The sequence below is a fragment of the Boleophthalmus pectinirostris genome, unplaced genomic scaffold (assembly GCF_026225935.1).
Source record: "Boleophthalmus pectinirostris isolate CB_2022bp ecotype Guang Dong unplaced genomic scaffold, ASM2622593v1 HiC_scaffold_14, whole genome shotgun sequence".
In the NCBI taxonomy this organism is placed as follows: Eukaryota; Metazoa; Chordata; class Actinopteri; order Gobiiformes; family Gobiidae; genus Boleophthalmus; species Boleophthalmus pectinirostris.
In genome coordinates this window covers 10363562-10377506 of record NW_026571047.1, presented here as the reverse complement: position 1 = coordinate 10377506, position 13945 = coordinate 10363562, and the positions used below count along the sequence as shown (strand labels likewise).

Genomic DNA, 13945 nt, shown 5'->3' with positions numbered 1-13945 from the left:
AGTGGTTCAAGAAAATAAGTAAGAGTAAAGAGTGTATTTGGTAAGTAAGAGTAACTTCTGATTTAAACTGTGATGTTAAAAATGCATAAAATTTGGTATTTCCAAAGAATAAATCAAAACATTTAAAAAAAACAAATTATATCTGAAAATACAAATGTTCAAATTATTTCATATTGACCACACAGAGCTTTTGTCACTTGTAATCTTACTCACAGTGGAGAGTAAAACTTTTACTCAAGTAGGAGCAAAAGTATGTTGTCTGAAGAAAAGTACACAGTTTCAAAACATTACTAGTAAACGTAAATGTAGGCCTACTTGAGTAAACTACACAAGTTTACTACACAAATCTATATAACGGCAAAACTCATAAAAGTACAATTCAATTCTATCTACACTCTACTTCTAATTCTATCTACTCTATGCATTCTACACTATTCCTCTTCAGTCATTCAGAAAGTCTTGCACAAAGCACCACCACATTAGCCTAGTTTGGTCCGACGCTTTTTAAAATCATTCAAACAAAACAAAACACTGAATCACAAATGCATGGTAAATACTGACAAGATTCACAACTACGGAAGCCTCAGAGGGACAACTTGTAATCCCCACTGGCTTTCCGGACGTGCCAACATGCCAGCTGAGGTCAGTTAAGTGCAAACACATCTTGAACCTTAAAGAGGTCAGTAAACAACCCTGGAATAGTAAAAGTAATAAAAAAGAAAGTACTATTTAAAGATGTGTTGTGTAACTTTTTTGAGGAGAATCTTTACTCCATGGAAATGTTATCGCTTTGTCTGAAACATTTCACAGCATGGTATTAATGGAGAATAAACCGGGCCAAGATACAGGTCAGATCTGCAGAGAGGCGACCCTGCTCACAGTTAGAATGTTGTTTTTCTAGGTATTTTTGAGCTACAAAACAACTGTAATTGAACTTGTAGTATTGTGAGAGCACTAGTGGTACCATCAATATTTGTAAAACTCAGTCACGAATGGATTGAATCGTGACTGAAGTACATGTGATGGAGGACTTGTTGGTCAGTAGTAGGTCATGGAGGCGAGAACCCAAAGTTTAGTCAGAGTCTGATGATGACTGGAGTGTGATCACGAAGCAGCGGTCAGCAAAAAACTCAAAGGAATGCCGCGTAACTACTGCTACTGTGTGGATTTACAGTAGCATAGAACACAAAGTACACATAGTAAACATAGTAAACATAGTCCCAAATCAAAAACATACCTAAAGTTATATTTTGCTTGTTTTACTTTGTAATTTCCACCAAATTATGACTGGACTTGTTCTGAGCATTTCTATTCTTTATGTTCCTTACAAACACATGGACAGACAGGCTTCAGCTCCCTTTATGTTCAACATTTTGAGAACTTTTTGCTTCTAATTTTTCACCATTTTGAAAGTCATGCATTAGCCAGACATTTATAAATGGCTGCTAAAAGTTGTTTTTTTTACTCTCTCTCATTCCTAACACAAATCTGATAGTGGTAAATAGAGACTTTGCTTTTGCTGCGTTTGCTTTTAAAGTGTATTTTCCAAACTTGGGCAAGTTCTATAATGTGAAATGTAAATGCCAAGGTGACCAGAAGCAAAAAAAAAAGTTAAAATAAAAGCATATATCCACTTATATTACACTTCTATTCAAGCTTTAAACGTCCTTTCTGTACACTTTAACTTTAGCTATAAGCTGTATGTCTCATGTGTATGGCAAAAAAGTAAATGTACTTCAGCCAAACTCTTATCAAACCAGATCATCATGACAACGTGTAGTATTGAGCAGGTGATCTGACAGCATCTGAAAGTTAGAACTAGGGCTGCACAATACTGGAAAATTGTGTGATATGCAATATTTCTGCTAAGAACTGCAATTTCGATATTATTGAAACATTTTTTCTTTTTGACTATGATTTCTTTTGTAAACGAAATTCCAAACTTTATCTTACTAGTGAAACTCTGTCCAAATAAGAATTTACAGAGACAAAACTGGACTTAATCAAGACAAAATGTTTGACTTAAAGGGACAGTCCAGAATTTTGGACATAGGGCCTCATTTCCTAGTGAGCCAGAGTGTTGGAGACGTGTGGAGACACTTTTTAAATATTCCATCCAGTCCTTGGATTTGCAGAGGTCACTGGTGCTGGGCTAGTGCATGTCAATGGCCATAGTTATCCTGTCACTAAAAACAGTCTTACCCACTCCACAAGACACCCAAAGCAAATCCATTATAACCCAAGACTGTCAATGTGAATGTTTGTGTCAATAGAATAATTTTGGAAGTAAAACCAACCTTGCATTTGAAGGATTTATGTCTGAGCAGCAGCAGTGAGTTGTTCTTCCTGATAGAAAGCTTGGCAGCGGCGGATTGATATCACCTAGCACCTATCTTACCGGCAATGTAAAATTCCACTGCTGCTGCTGAGAAAATAGTCCGTCAACATGCAACGATTCATGTGATGCAAGGTTAGTTTAATTTCAAACATTATTTTATCAACACAGACATTTACACTGATCTGGCATAATAATGCGTAATAATACTTTATGGAGTGGGTAAGACTGTTTTTAGTGTCTCCACACGTCTCCAACACTCTGGCTCACTAGGAAATGAGGCCCTATGTACAAAATTCCAGACTGTCCCTTTAATTAGTTAAATCGTTCATTAAAAAAAAAAAAAATGCATTTTTGTCAAATGGAGAACCTTGGTGTTATTGCAATATATTTACTATTGACTATATAATAATATTATTATACCGATTATTGTATCAGTCAATATCACAATATCAGTACTTTTGTGACATATTGTGCAGCTCCTAGTCAAAAAACATCATATTTTGACTTCTTTCTATCCACACCCCTTTATAATTCCACAATATTTTCTGTTCCTCTGCTCTACCAAAGCATTACAAAAGCCCTCAGACTAATTACGAGAGAACCAGAGCCTATAAGATGAGTAGATTTTGACTGACAGGACTTGTAGCTGGTTCTGAGCAGAGATGATGGAGCTCGTGGGCCTTTGAGCGCTGTGGAAGTGAAGAGCTCAGTGGTGATTTGGAGTTAGCTGGCATACTTTCAGAGATAAGGTCCCTAAAGCTAAATGGGACTTGGGAGCCAGCATCACGTCTGATCCAACAGTTAGCCCACTTCCTCCCTCTTCTCAGTGGACCTCTGTGAAATCACCCAAACTGACTGAGAAAAGAGATGTCTAGATTTGCTAAAACGAAGAGAATCGTAAAAAATGGTTTTGGTAGGTTGGTAAATTTAGGTTGGTAAATTTAAATTGATGTATCAGGCTTGGATTATTTGGTGTATTTTAAAATATCCTAAATGAGTATAAATTTTTTTTTTTTTTCAAGCTTTCTACCATGTTTATCTCCCACCAATAACATGCCTGAAGAGGTTTTATGTCATCTATGCATGTTTGAGTAATTTAGGGCCTGTTTACACGAGAACGCTCATGGGTAAAAATGACAAAATATTTGATCGGAAATGCCTTTTGTTTAGACGGTGACGGCAGTTTTGGGGGCTTAAAAAACACAAAAATCTGAAACCACCCTCCAGAGTGAAAAAGTTGAATACGCTCTGCCGTAGCACTTCCGTCAGCTAGAGGTGGAGACTTGCGAGTTGACTTGATAAATTGGACTAACTAGCTGACAAAATAACTGTTATGAAGCACTCTTAAATCTTTACTCTTTCTGTTCTGACGCACTCTTGTCAAGACGTTTAAAAAGGAAAAAGTAGCATTTCTACAACTTTTATATAAATACATGTACTACATACTCATGTACTGTGACCTTTTAAGTATACTTTTGTTTAAAAATTATATAGATTGCAAAAATCTAAGATATATTTGTTACTTTGATTTAAAAACTTGAAATGACTTGAAGATCAGAGCAGACGACTTGGACTTGACTTGGATTTATGGGCCAGTGACTCGAGACTCAACTTGGACTTGCCTGTATTTGACTTGGGACTTGACTCAGGACTTGAGGTTAAAGACTTGAGACTTACTTAAGACTCACAAAACAATGACTTGGTCCCACCTCTGCCATCTACACTGCCCAAGACGCAAAACTCTGTTCAGATCTGCTCACGTCACATACACGTTTACGTCCTGAAAATGCTCATTTAAACACGGAATAAAAAGTGAAGACGCGACGCCACTTTTGCGTCTTCTGTTCAGACCGTCATCACATAAACATAGCCTGAGTGATCTCTCCCACCAACTATTTGAATCCACCCAAAAACATGATACAAAAAATATACTACAACTTCACAAACCTGAAAGGATGTGCTGATTGTTTTATGATAGCGCTCTGAAGGGGGAGTGACTTGGAGTGTGTGTAGCAAGAGGAACAGGGACTTAGAGCATCAAAACCTATACGTTGTTTTTGTTGTTAATGTTAATACCCCATAGAAATGTAATACCCCCTCTTTACATTATTTATCAATGGAATACAGTCATATTTACATCAAGTTTATAATCTGTAATTCTTCCCATTTAGAAGGATATAGTATTGCTATAACAATGGTCACAATATTTAATCAATCTAAAAACAAAGGATTAAACAGGAATAAGGATAGAAACAAGTTTGGTGTAATCCCTCATTGGTCAGGAGTGGTCCATGATAGAAAGGTTTTGAAAGGTCTGGACAATGTTTTTGAAAACGAGAGCTTTCAACTGCCATCCAGATGTCATTTTCAATCTGAAAGTACTGGTCTGAGAAACTAGAAAAAGGGAACTGCACAAAACTAGGTGAGCAGGTACACAGAATCAAAACAATTTCAGGCTGTAACTCTTTCCTTAGGGCATGACTGACCCAACTCGAAGCAGGATAAGTTCTAGTTTCTCAGGATTGCAGATGAAACATCTTTTTTTCATAATTTCATAGTTTTTCTATGACAGTGATAACAAAATCTTGAATTTGAATCTGTAAAAAAAGATATAGTTTGATACTGGTGATACACAGGCCCGTTGACAGAAATTTGGGGGCCCGGGGCAAGAAGTCTCATATAGGCCCCCCTCTAATATAAATGAATAAGAACAAGGTGCAGTTCTGGGCCGCTAAAACCCTGGGGCCCGGGACAACAGAGTCCTTTGTCCCCCCCGTCTACTGTCCTGCTGGTACATGGTAATATGTGAAAAACTTGATGTGCATTCACAGAACAACAAGAAAAGCTCCAACCAGCCAACAGCTCTTATTTCAGTCTTTTTTGGGGGGGCAATTTTGCTAGCCAGGCTGGTGCTACCGAGTGCCTATGCTCAATTTAATTTCTCTCCAGCGACTAGGTCAGGAATTGGAATACACTAGACGACTTGCAAGAACCCCAGAAGTGCAAGTTTGGGCACTTCCCAATCAACGAAAAGCCATACATTCGGTGTTGGCAACGATTCCCGAGATTGAGGATTTAAAGCCAGAACTGGATGGTAGACCACTGGGAAAATCAGGTGCTACAGTGGGGCGCCAGTTGTAAAAAACTGTTGTTGTGTCCTTAGGCAAGGCACTTCATCCACATTGTCTAGTATTAAAGTGGTGTGTGCGTGAGGGATGGTGGCGGTCGGAAGGGCCGATGGCGCAGAAAGGCACCCTCACTTCAGTCAGTCTACCCCAGGTCAGCTGTGGCTACAATAGTAGTTTACCACCACCGGGTATGGAGTGAATGAATCATGCTTTGTAAAGTGTCTTTGAGTATTCAGAAAAGCGCTGTATAAAACTGATGCATTAGTATTATTATTAACAAAGAGAATGTTTGGTGAATTTTATCAAGGGGAAAGACGTTATTGCCCTTCTTCCTACGGGATTTGGGAAAAGCTTAATATAGCAGTTAACCCCATTAGTGGTGCATTACATACAGGCCAAATAGCAGTGATTGGTTAAATTAAAACAAGTACCCAAACAAATTCTAATGCTGTGAGGTCAGACGGTTTCCCCGAAGTGAAACCTGCTGATGAGTCAGGCTAGAATTCTGCTGGATGCGTTTAAAATGTGAACTTTGAACAGAATCTTATTAAAGCATAAATTGTTTTCCCAAATTGTGCAGCCCTATTTCTTGAAGTTAGGAGAGAACTTGCTGCCTATCCTGTCGCACAACTTGACAGGTTAGCAATTAGAATCCAATATCGTTCCAAATCAAAATGTCTGGACACTCTGACTTTGTCTTTATATAAACACTGCGAAACTAAGTAACACAAACTCACCATTTATTGTTTCCGAGACCCCAGACCGTTTTAATAGAGCACTTGAAATTGGATTAATTCAAAAATAGTCCTGGGGGTCATTCTAATTACAGAGACTTTGTAATTTGTTTGTAATCACCATGGCGTTTTGTTGTGGGTCAGTGGGTTTATCTGAACTTGAATCACACTCGCATAAAGTAATAATAAAGTTCTATTGAGACCCACAGCCCCCCCTACCTGTGTCTGTGTGACATTACAGGCCTGGCTCATACTAACAAGGGACAATATGACTATGTATTATATTATAAAACCAGTGTCTGCTAATGAGGACAGTGAGACATGTCAAACTCAAATAGAAAATCAAACTCATTATTCATCGGTCATTGACAAGTGGAGTAGTGAATCATATAACAGAAAGTCAATGATAATTAAAGTTTTTTTTATATATACCACAAAAAAGGGTATTACGCAAACTTGACTTTTTGGAGTTTTCTACCATATTATAATGTTGTTCCATCATAAAATCACGCTGGAAGAGGTTTTAGATATCATCTGTGCATGTTTGAGTAATCTAGTGATCTCTCTCGGGCCCTCAGAGTAAGCAGTACGATTCTATCCACGACAATTTTCCATAAAAATACAAAAGCATGACGCCAAACAATACCTACAACTTCACAAACCTGATGCGATGTGGAGTACAGTCGTCCTTCGCTATATCGCAGTTCACCTTTTGCGGTCTCGCTGTTTCGTGGATTTTTTTGTATGCAGATTTGCATGCCTTTAATTTACAGTGTATGATCGCGTATTGCCTTCCTCCCGTTGCGTCCTGATTGGCTAAGGGACTCCTGTCTCCAGTACTGTACAATACAGATGTGTTCAGCTGCCAAATGAACATAAATGTTGGATCTCTAGCAGTGTGATTCTGAAGTGCTGTATGTTTGCAAGTTTTCACCCTGACCAAACCCACAATGTCGACAAAATGTGCCAACAAAGGCTCCTGTAGTCGCAACCAAAAGGCAGAGGAAGATGCAAACCATCGCACAAAAAGTTGGACTTCTGAACATGCTGAAGGAAGGGAGAAGTTACGCGCTGTAGCAGAGTCTTGCTACAGCGCGGGTCGAGTTAAGTGAGACAACCGCGACCTCCCGCAGTAGGGGGTCCGTAAAGCTCGATCAGGCAAAGGACACATTTACCTCTGTGAGGTGTGGAGCTGAGCCTGCCCTTTCTCCTGTGGTCACCTCCGAGCCCGTCCTGACAGTGAGTCCTGTTTCAGTTCTGTTTTAGTCCTGGTTTACTGCTGTTTTAGTCCTAGATCAGTCCTGGTTTATTCCTCCTCTTCAGTCCTGGAATCAGTCCTGGGTTAGTCCTAGTTTAGTCTTGATTCAATCCATGTCATATGCAGTGCAAAAGTTTGATATAATCTCGGGTTAACGGGCAGGTGCAGTGGTTTACTGTAGTGTTGTAATACGCTGGTGCGGGCTCAAAAAATGGACCCGTGCAGGACTCTGCGCTGGAGGGCTCCATTATGGAATAAATGAATCTTCAGTTCGTTACATAAAGGAGGAGGAAAATAACAAAAGGACGACAGCAGTAACAAGTTTTAAGAAGGATGCAAAAAGGGTTGCACCTGTCCTGGGTGAGAAAAGTTTATAAAGTGTGTGGTTTTACAGCCTTAAAACAGATATAATAATTGTAAAATATAAAGTTGACTACTTCTCAGATTTTACATATCGCAAGTTATTTTTAAAGGTAATCCCCGCGATAAACGAGGAACTACTGTAATTTCATTAGCAAAATATGACAGAGCTCTGAAGGGGGAGTGGCTTAGCAGAGGGCAAAGTGAGGAAAGAACGAAAATGAAATTTACAAAACATGTTCATGTTGTTTTCAGTAAATATAGCATTTTTGAAACAACAAAGGTAAGTAATAGGTAAGCTGTTAATACCTCATAAAAGTAAAAAAAAATAAAAAAAATAAAAAATAAAGATACACTGTGTAACTTTTCTGGTGGCTGTTCTTGCTTTGCTTTAAAGCGTTATTGTGTTTCTTCATAAAGATAAAATTTTAGGGTATAAAGATTCTTATTTAGGTATATGACAGAAAAGTTAGAAAAGTATGTGAACTTAAGGATCCAACAGCCAGCTTGAAAGTTACCTACTGCTACTTCAACAGAACTCTGGACAAATTGGAAGGTTGGGGTTAATGAAAGTACTTATGGAAAAGGAATAACTTCCATTTTTACATCTATTCCCGTCCAATTGCGTAGCCGAGAAGCCTGCATGTATACGCGTCACCATGGTTACCGAATGACACGTCCCCTCCTATGGCTGACTCTGGATGAGTACATGACAGTTGGGCTGGTCAGCAGATGGAGGGAGTTTGATAGCTGCCTCTCCAAATGTCACACACACACACAGACAACCACACACACACGTACATAGTGCCACTGAACGCCTCCTCCATGTTGTTGTTGTTGTTTCTGCTCTGATGAGCGAAGAGGATATGACATCGCCGTGTGACAGGAAATGAGAGTGCTGGATCTCATTTTCAGACAGGCCGTAGCAGAGGGGAGGGGCTGTGGAGGGGGTGGGTGAGGGCCGGTTTCAACACTGTATCTGGTATTCTTGACAAAGCGCAGGGTCCGCCACCTTCTTAGAATGTTCCAGAATTCCATCAAAGGGCCCCTATCACGCTATTTACTTCATTATAATTTTGTTTCTTTGTCAAAAACATACATAGAGTTGTGTTTTATTTCATTCATACATGTTTAACACACAAACTCTGCATTTTTAGGCTGAGTTCTTCTCTCGAGCAGGAAACACTCTGTTCCACCTTGTGATGTCATGAGGTAATATAAGAATATACAACTTTACTAGGGGTGTAACAGTACACAAAAATCATGGTTCAGTACGTACCTCGATTTTGAGGTCACGGTTCAGTTCCTTTTCGGTACAGTATAGGAACAAAATGCAAAACCATTTGCTTGTTGTTTATTTGTGTGTTTATTGAACCAACTATTTGTTTTAACATTATACAAATGGGAAAATAAAATAAATGCAATGTGCTGCTTGGTAATACCAAGAAGTTAAACAAAATATTCTGAAATAAGCAACAAATGTATGAAATATTATAAAAAATTAATTCCTTGTAAACTGTAAACAAAACTTTTCAGAAAGTAAAGCGCAGCACCAACAGTTCCAGCATGAAGTTTTACTTTTTACTTCCATGTAGCTGCACATGTAGTGACAGAATATAAACACACATACATTGCACGAATTCACTTGTGCACAGCTCTGCATCAAACCGAATGTCCCGTACCAAAACAGTTTGGCATGAATACATGTACAGTTACACCTCTAACCTTTGCTACAATCATTTGGATCATTTCAGCCTTGGAAGAACCAATCTCTACTACACAAAGGGAAACAGTAGCTGTTAACTTGAAAACTACCACTTCATGACATCACAAGGTGGAACATTTTGTGCTTTGGAGATGTAGACAGACTAATAATAAAGGATTACATACGTGATGAAACACAAAACATCTCCAGGTATGACTATGAGAAGGTAACAACATTATAACATGATTTAAAGCTCACAAGAGTACATTTAGCATAGACTTTTAAAGTCTTTGATCTTCTTGAAAACAAGCAGGTGATGCCAACTGTCAGATCTGTGGAGACGGGATCCTACTGTCTCCACAGTAGTATCTATTTTATCTTTATCTTATTATCTACTAAACAGAATCTGATCACTGCTGAGCTTGTTTTGACTACAGTCGCAGCAGCACACAGCCTGTTCTCTTCCTTAGTGTTATTACAGTGTGAGGTGCTTGAACTGTGCACTCACTGGCAGAAGGGCAGCAGGGTGAGCAGGGTTTCTTTGGTGGGGCGTGTGCTGAACTCCGGCAGAGTCTGCACCACTTTGTTCATCACCATCCTCAGGTAACACTGCAGCTGCTTCCTCCGCTCCTCCACGAACTTTGCATCCTGCAAACAAACACACACAGAAAGAAGATGAAAAAGACCGTTTAGCTGTATATATATATATATATATATATATATATATATATATATATATATATATATATATATATATATATATATATATATTTTTTTTTTTTTTGCCAATGCCAAGCTAAAATTCATCTTAGTACAGATATATTATAAAAAAAGCTCTTGAGGTTAAACACTGCTAGCCTGATTCATCAGCCGGTTTCACTTTGTGGAAATCGTCTGACCTCACAGCATTAGGATTCGTTCGCTCGACAGTAAGGAGGGTACTTTTTTTATTTAACCAATCACTGCTATTTGGTCGTGATGTATGTAATGCACCAAATCCCAGAGGAAGAAGGGCAATAACATCTTTCCCCTTGATAAAATTCACCAAACATTCTCTTTGTTCCTGCTTTAAATTCTCAATCTCATGAATTGTTGCCAACACTGAATGTCTGTCTTTGTCTACATCCATCTCGACCTCTTTGTTTACTGTCGTGCTGTACCACAAAATGGACCCAGACAGGTGCTTGGGTTTCACGTCATGGCTTCACAGCTCTTCACTGATTGGCCGGTGTGTGGTCTACAACTTCCGGGGTTCTTGCAAACTGTCTAGTGTATTCTGATTCCTGACCTAGCCTGGCTAAAAGACCACTGTGTACTCTCTGCATTAAATTAAAATTTGTAAAATGTGCTTATGTACTCATCGCAGGGAATTATTAGGATGATCAGAAAGCATAAGGATTTGTTGTGGGTTTTTTGTATGCAAGCTTCGTGGATCAGTGAATATCAAAGTTGTCAAACAGCACTTAAAGCCACATGTGTAACTTTTTGCCCCAAAATAATCTAAAATAAAAGCATGTTTATTCAATATGTTATTTTGTATTGCATTGAAAAGCACAGAAAAACATCCTTACTCTGTGGGCTACCAGAAACTCTGACTTATTTAGGCCTCATGTTTGTTCTTTTGCCTATAATCTTCCACAGTATGACATAAAACTTATCTATCTCCATAGAGAATGTTTCAAAGTATAGTTTTAGGAGTTTTTATTACTCAAAACTTTATTACTCAAACGTGTATTCTTCTTCACAGATCTGACCTGTAGCTTAACCTGATGATGTAGATAAAATTAAATATCATACTGTAGAACATTTCAGGAAAAAAAACAATAATATATACATGGAGCCAAGCAGGTGACGGACACAGACTCTCTACCAGAAAAGTTACGCAGTGCACCTTTAATGACCTTATAAAGTCCAGTTACCACCAGGATGAGATGAGGTGAAATCTGAACTAAACAAAATCCAGATTGTTTAGTCCAAATTGCAAAGTCTAAACCAGAAGGAGAACCACTACGAATAAATATGGTGTCTTACTAAAATAAAGAAAGGTAGTTTTTAAAATTCTACCCTGAGATCAGACTTGTAATTGGGATTGCTATTTTATTACATTACGCAAAACTTTGCCGAGCCGATATGGAAAACTTGGGACCACTGGGAAATAAACCTAAAATAGTCTGAACACACTCCTCTTACGCTAATGCAAATAAAATGAAGTGAACCCGTAGAGAGGAAAACATGAATTCTGCTACTAATATTGAAAACACAAGTCTCCATGACAACGGCAATCATGTTAAATTATACATTTATCAGTTTTCAACAGAGCAAACAGAAATAAGTGAAAATGCATTTGAACCAATCACTTTCAATTTGGAGTCGAGACAGAAGAAAAAAACTCTTAATTTAAATCCACCAGACTTTTTTTCTTGTTTTAAAAATGACAAATTACAAGGTGTCTAGTATTAAAGAGGGAGTATTACACTTCTGTGGCGTATTTATTTCTATCACGTAATATATTTAGATCATGAAAATGCAATATTCATCGTAAACGCACAGTAAAGTCACTCCCCTTCAGACTCACAATGAAACTTCTGCACTTGTTGAGGTAGATTTATAGGCTAAACATTAAGGAGGGTTCGAATAGGGCCCGGGAGAGATCGCAAAATTACTCAAACATGCATAGATGGCAACTAAAACATCTTGAGGTGTGATTGGATGAGGTAATAATGTTATAACATGGTAGAAATCTCGATTTCCAAATCCAAATCCACTTTATTTCTATAGCACATTTTACAAACAAAGTCGTTTCCAAAGTGTCGCACAGAGATCATAAAACGAAGATAACAAAAAGGTAAATTGCTAAAATTTGGTCATACCAGTCCTAAAACAATAAAACTAGTAAAAGCAAATAAAAGCAAAACCATAAAAATCATAAAAGAGCAGTAAATAAGTAAAATAAATAAAAGACACAGAGGACCACACAACTCACGCAGAGAAGCAAGAGAATAAAAGTGGGAGATTTAAAACACTCCACTGTGGGGGCTGTATGAACATGGGGGGGCACGTGAGGATGTTGCAGAATGACCCCTCTTTAAAGTGGACTGTAATGTAATGTATCTCCATATCCTTCCTTCTATAAGTGGAGGAGTTCAAGTATCTTGGGGTCTTGTTCACGAGTGAGGGAAGGATGGAGTTTGAGATTGACAGGCTGATCGGTGCAGCGTAGGCAGTGATGCAGTCGCTGTACAAGCCATTGTGGTGAGATGAGCCAAAAGGCGAAGCTCTCGATTTACCGGTCAGTCTTCGTTCCTACTCTCACCTATGGTCATGAGCTCTGGGTAATGATTGAAAGAACGAGATCACGGATACAAAATGAGTTTCCTCCGCAGGGTGTCTCGGTGCTCCTTTAGAGATAGGGTGAGGAGCTCAGTCACACGGGAGGAGCCAGTTGAGGTGGTTCAGGCATCTGTTCCGGGTGCCTCCTGGGCGTCTTCCTCAGGAGCTGTTCCAGGCATGTCCCACCAGAAGGAAGCACCAGGAAAGACCCAGGACACACTGGAGGGACTGTGTCTGGGCTGGCCTGGGAACACCTCAGGGTCTTCCCGGAGGAGCTGGAGGACGTGTCTGGGGTGAAGGAAGTCTGGGAGTCCCTGCTTAGTCTGCTGCCCCCGCGACCCGGCCCCGGATAAGCGGAATCATGATAAGAATACAAACATAAAATCTTAAATAGCAAAAATAATAACTATAAAAATACATCCATATTATGATATTTTCTGATCTATATGTTATGTATATGTTATGTTGTTTCCTCATCAAGAACATACCTGGAGTTATGCTTTGTTTCATTCACACATGTTTGAAGTTCTTCTCTCAAACAGAAAACACTCTGTTCCATCTTGTGATGTGGTAACACAGGAAGTGTCCCAGTGTGTTTTTAAACTCTCCACTCATCTCTCATCAAACATCTCCACTGAACAAAAGGCAAAACGTAGCTGTTAACTTGAAAACTACCACTCCATGACATCACAAGGTGCTTTTTGAGCTTTGCAGATGTAGACACACTAATAATGCAGGATTACTTAAACGTGTGAATGAAACAAAACACTAATCTGGGTATGTTTTTGCTGAGGTAACAGCATTACAACACGACTCAACACTCACAACAGTCAATTTTGCGTAGTATAGGACCTTTAAGAACATTTGAAGTAGTGACATATTTGAAAGTTAATACAATATCTACTATGTCTAATTGAGTTGTATCATATTTAACCATTTCTGACCTATAATTTTCACCTACAACTTTTAACCAATACACGTTTTTCTCCAGCAACATGCATTTTCTCGATTGACCTTAACTCAGGGAAGACATGAAATCATAAAAGACACATGCATTTGTCCACAGTCCCTACTGATGAGACACACCATTAG

General features: G+C 38.7%; 1 protein-coding gene across 2 annotated transcripts in view; it reads right to left on the bottom strand.

Moving 5' to 3' along the window:
- snx29 (sorting nexin 29) overlaps positions 1-13945 on the bottom strand; it is a 255528-nt gene that overhangs the window by 10009 nt on the left and 231574 nt on the right. For both annotated transcript variants that reach the window (XM_020924162.2, XR_008631735.1), the window contains one exon: positions 10032-10171. In XM_020924162.2, coding sequence (XP_020779821.1) covers positions 10032-10171 — 140 coding nt within the window. Of the gene's footprint in view, positions 1-10031; positions 10172-13945 lie in introns of those variants that run through there.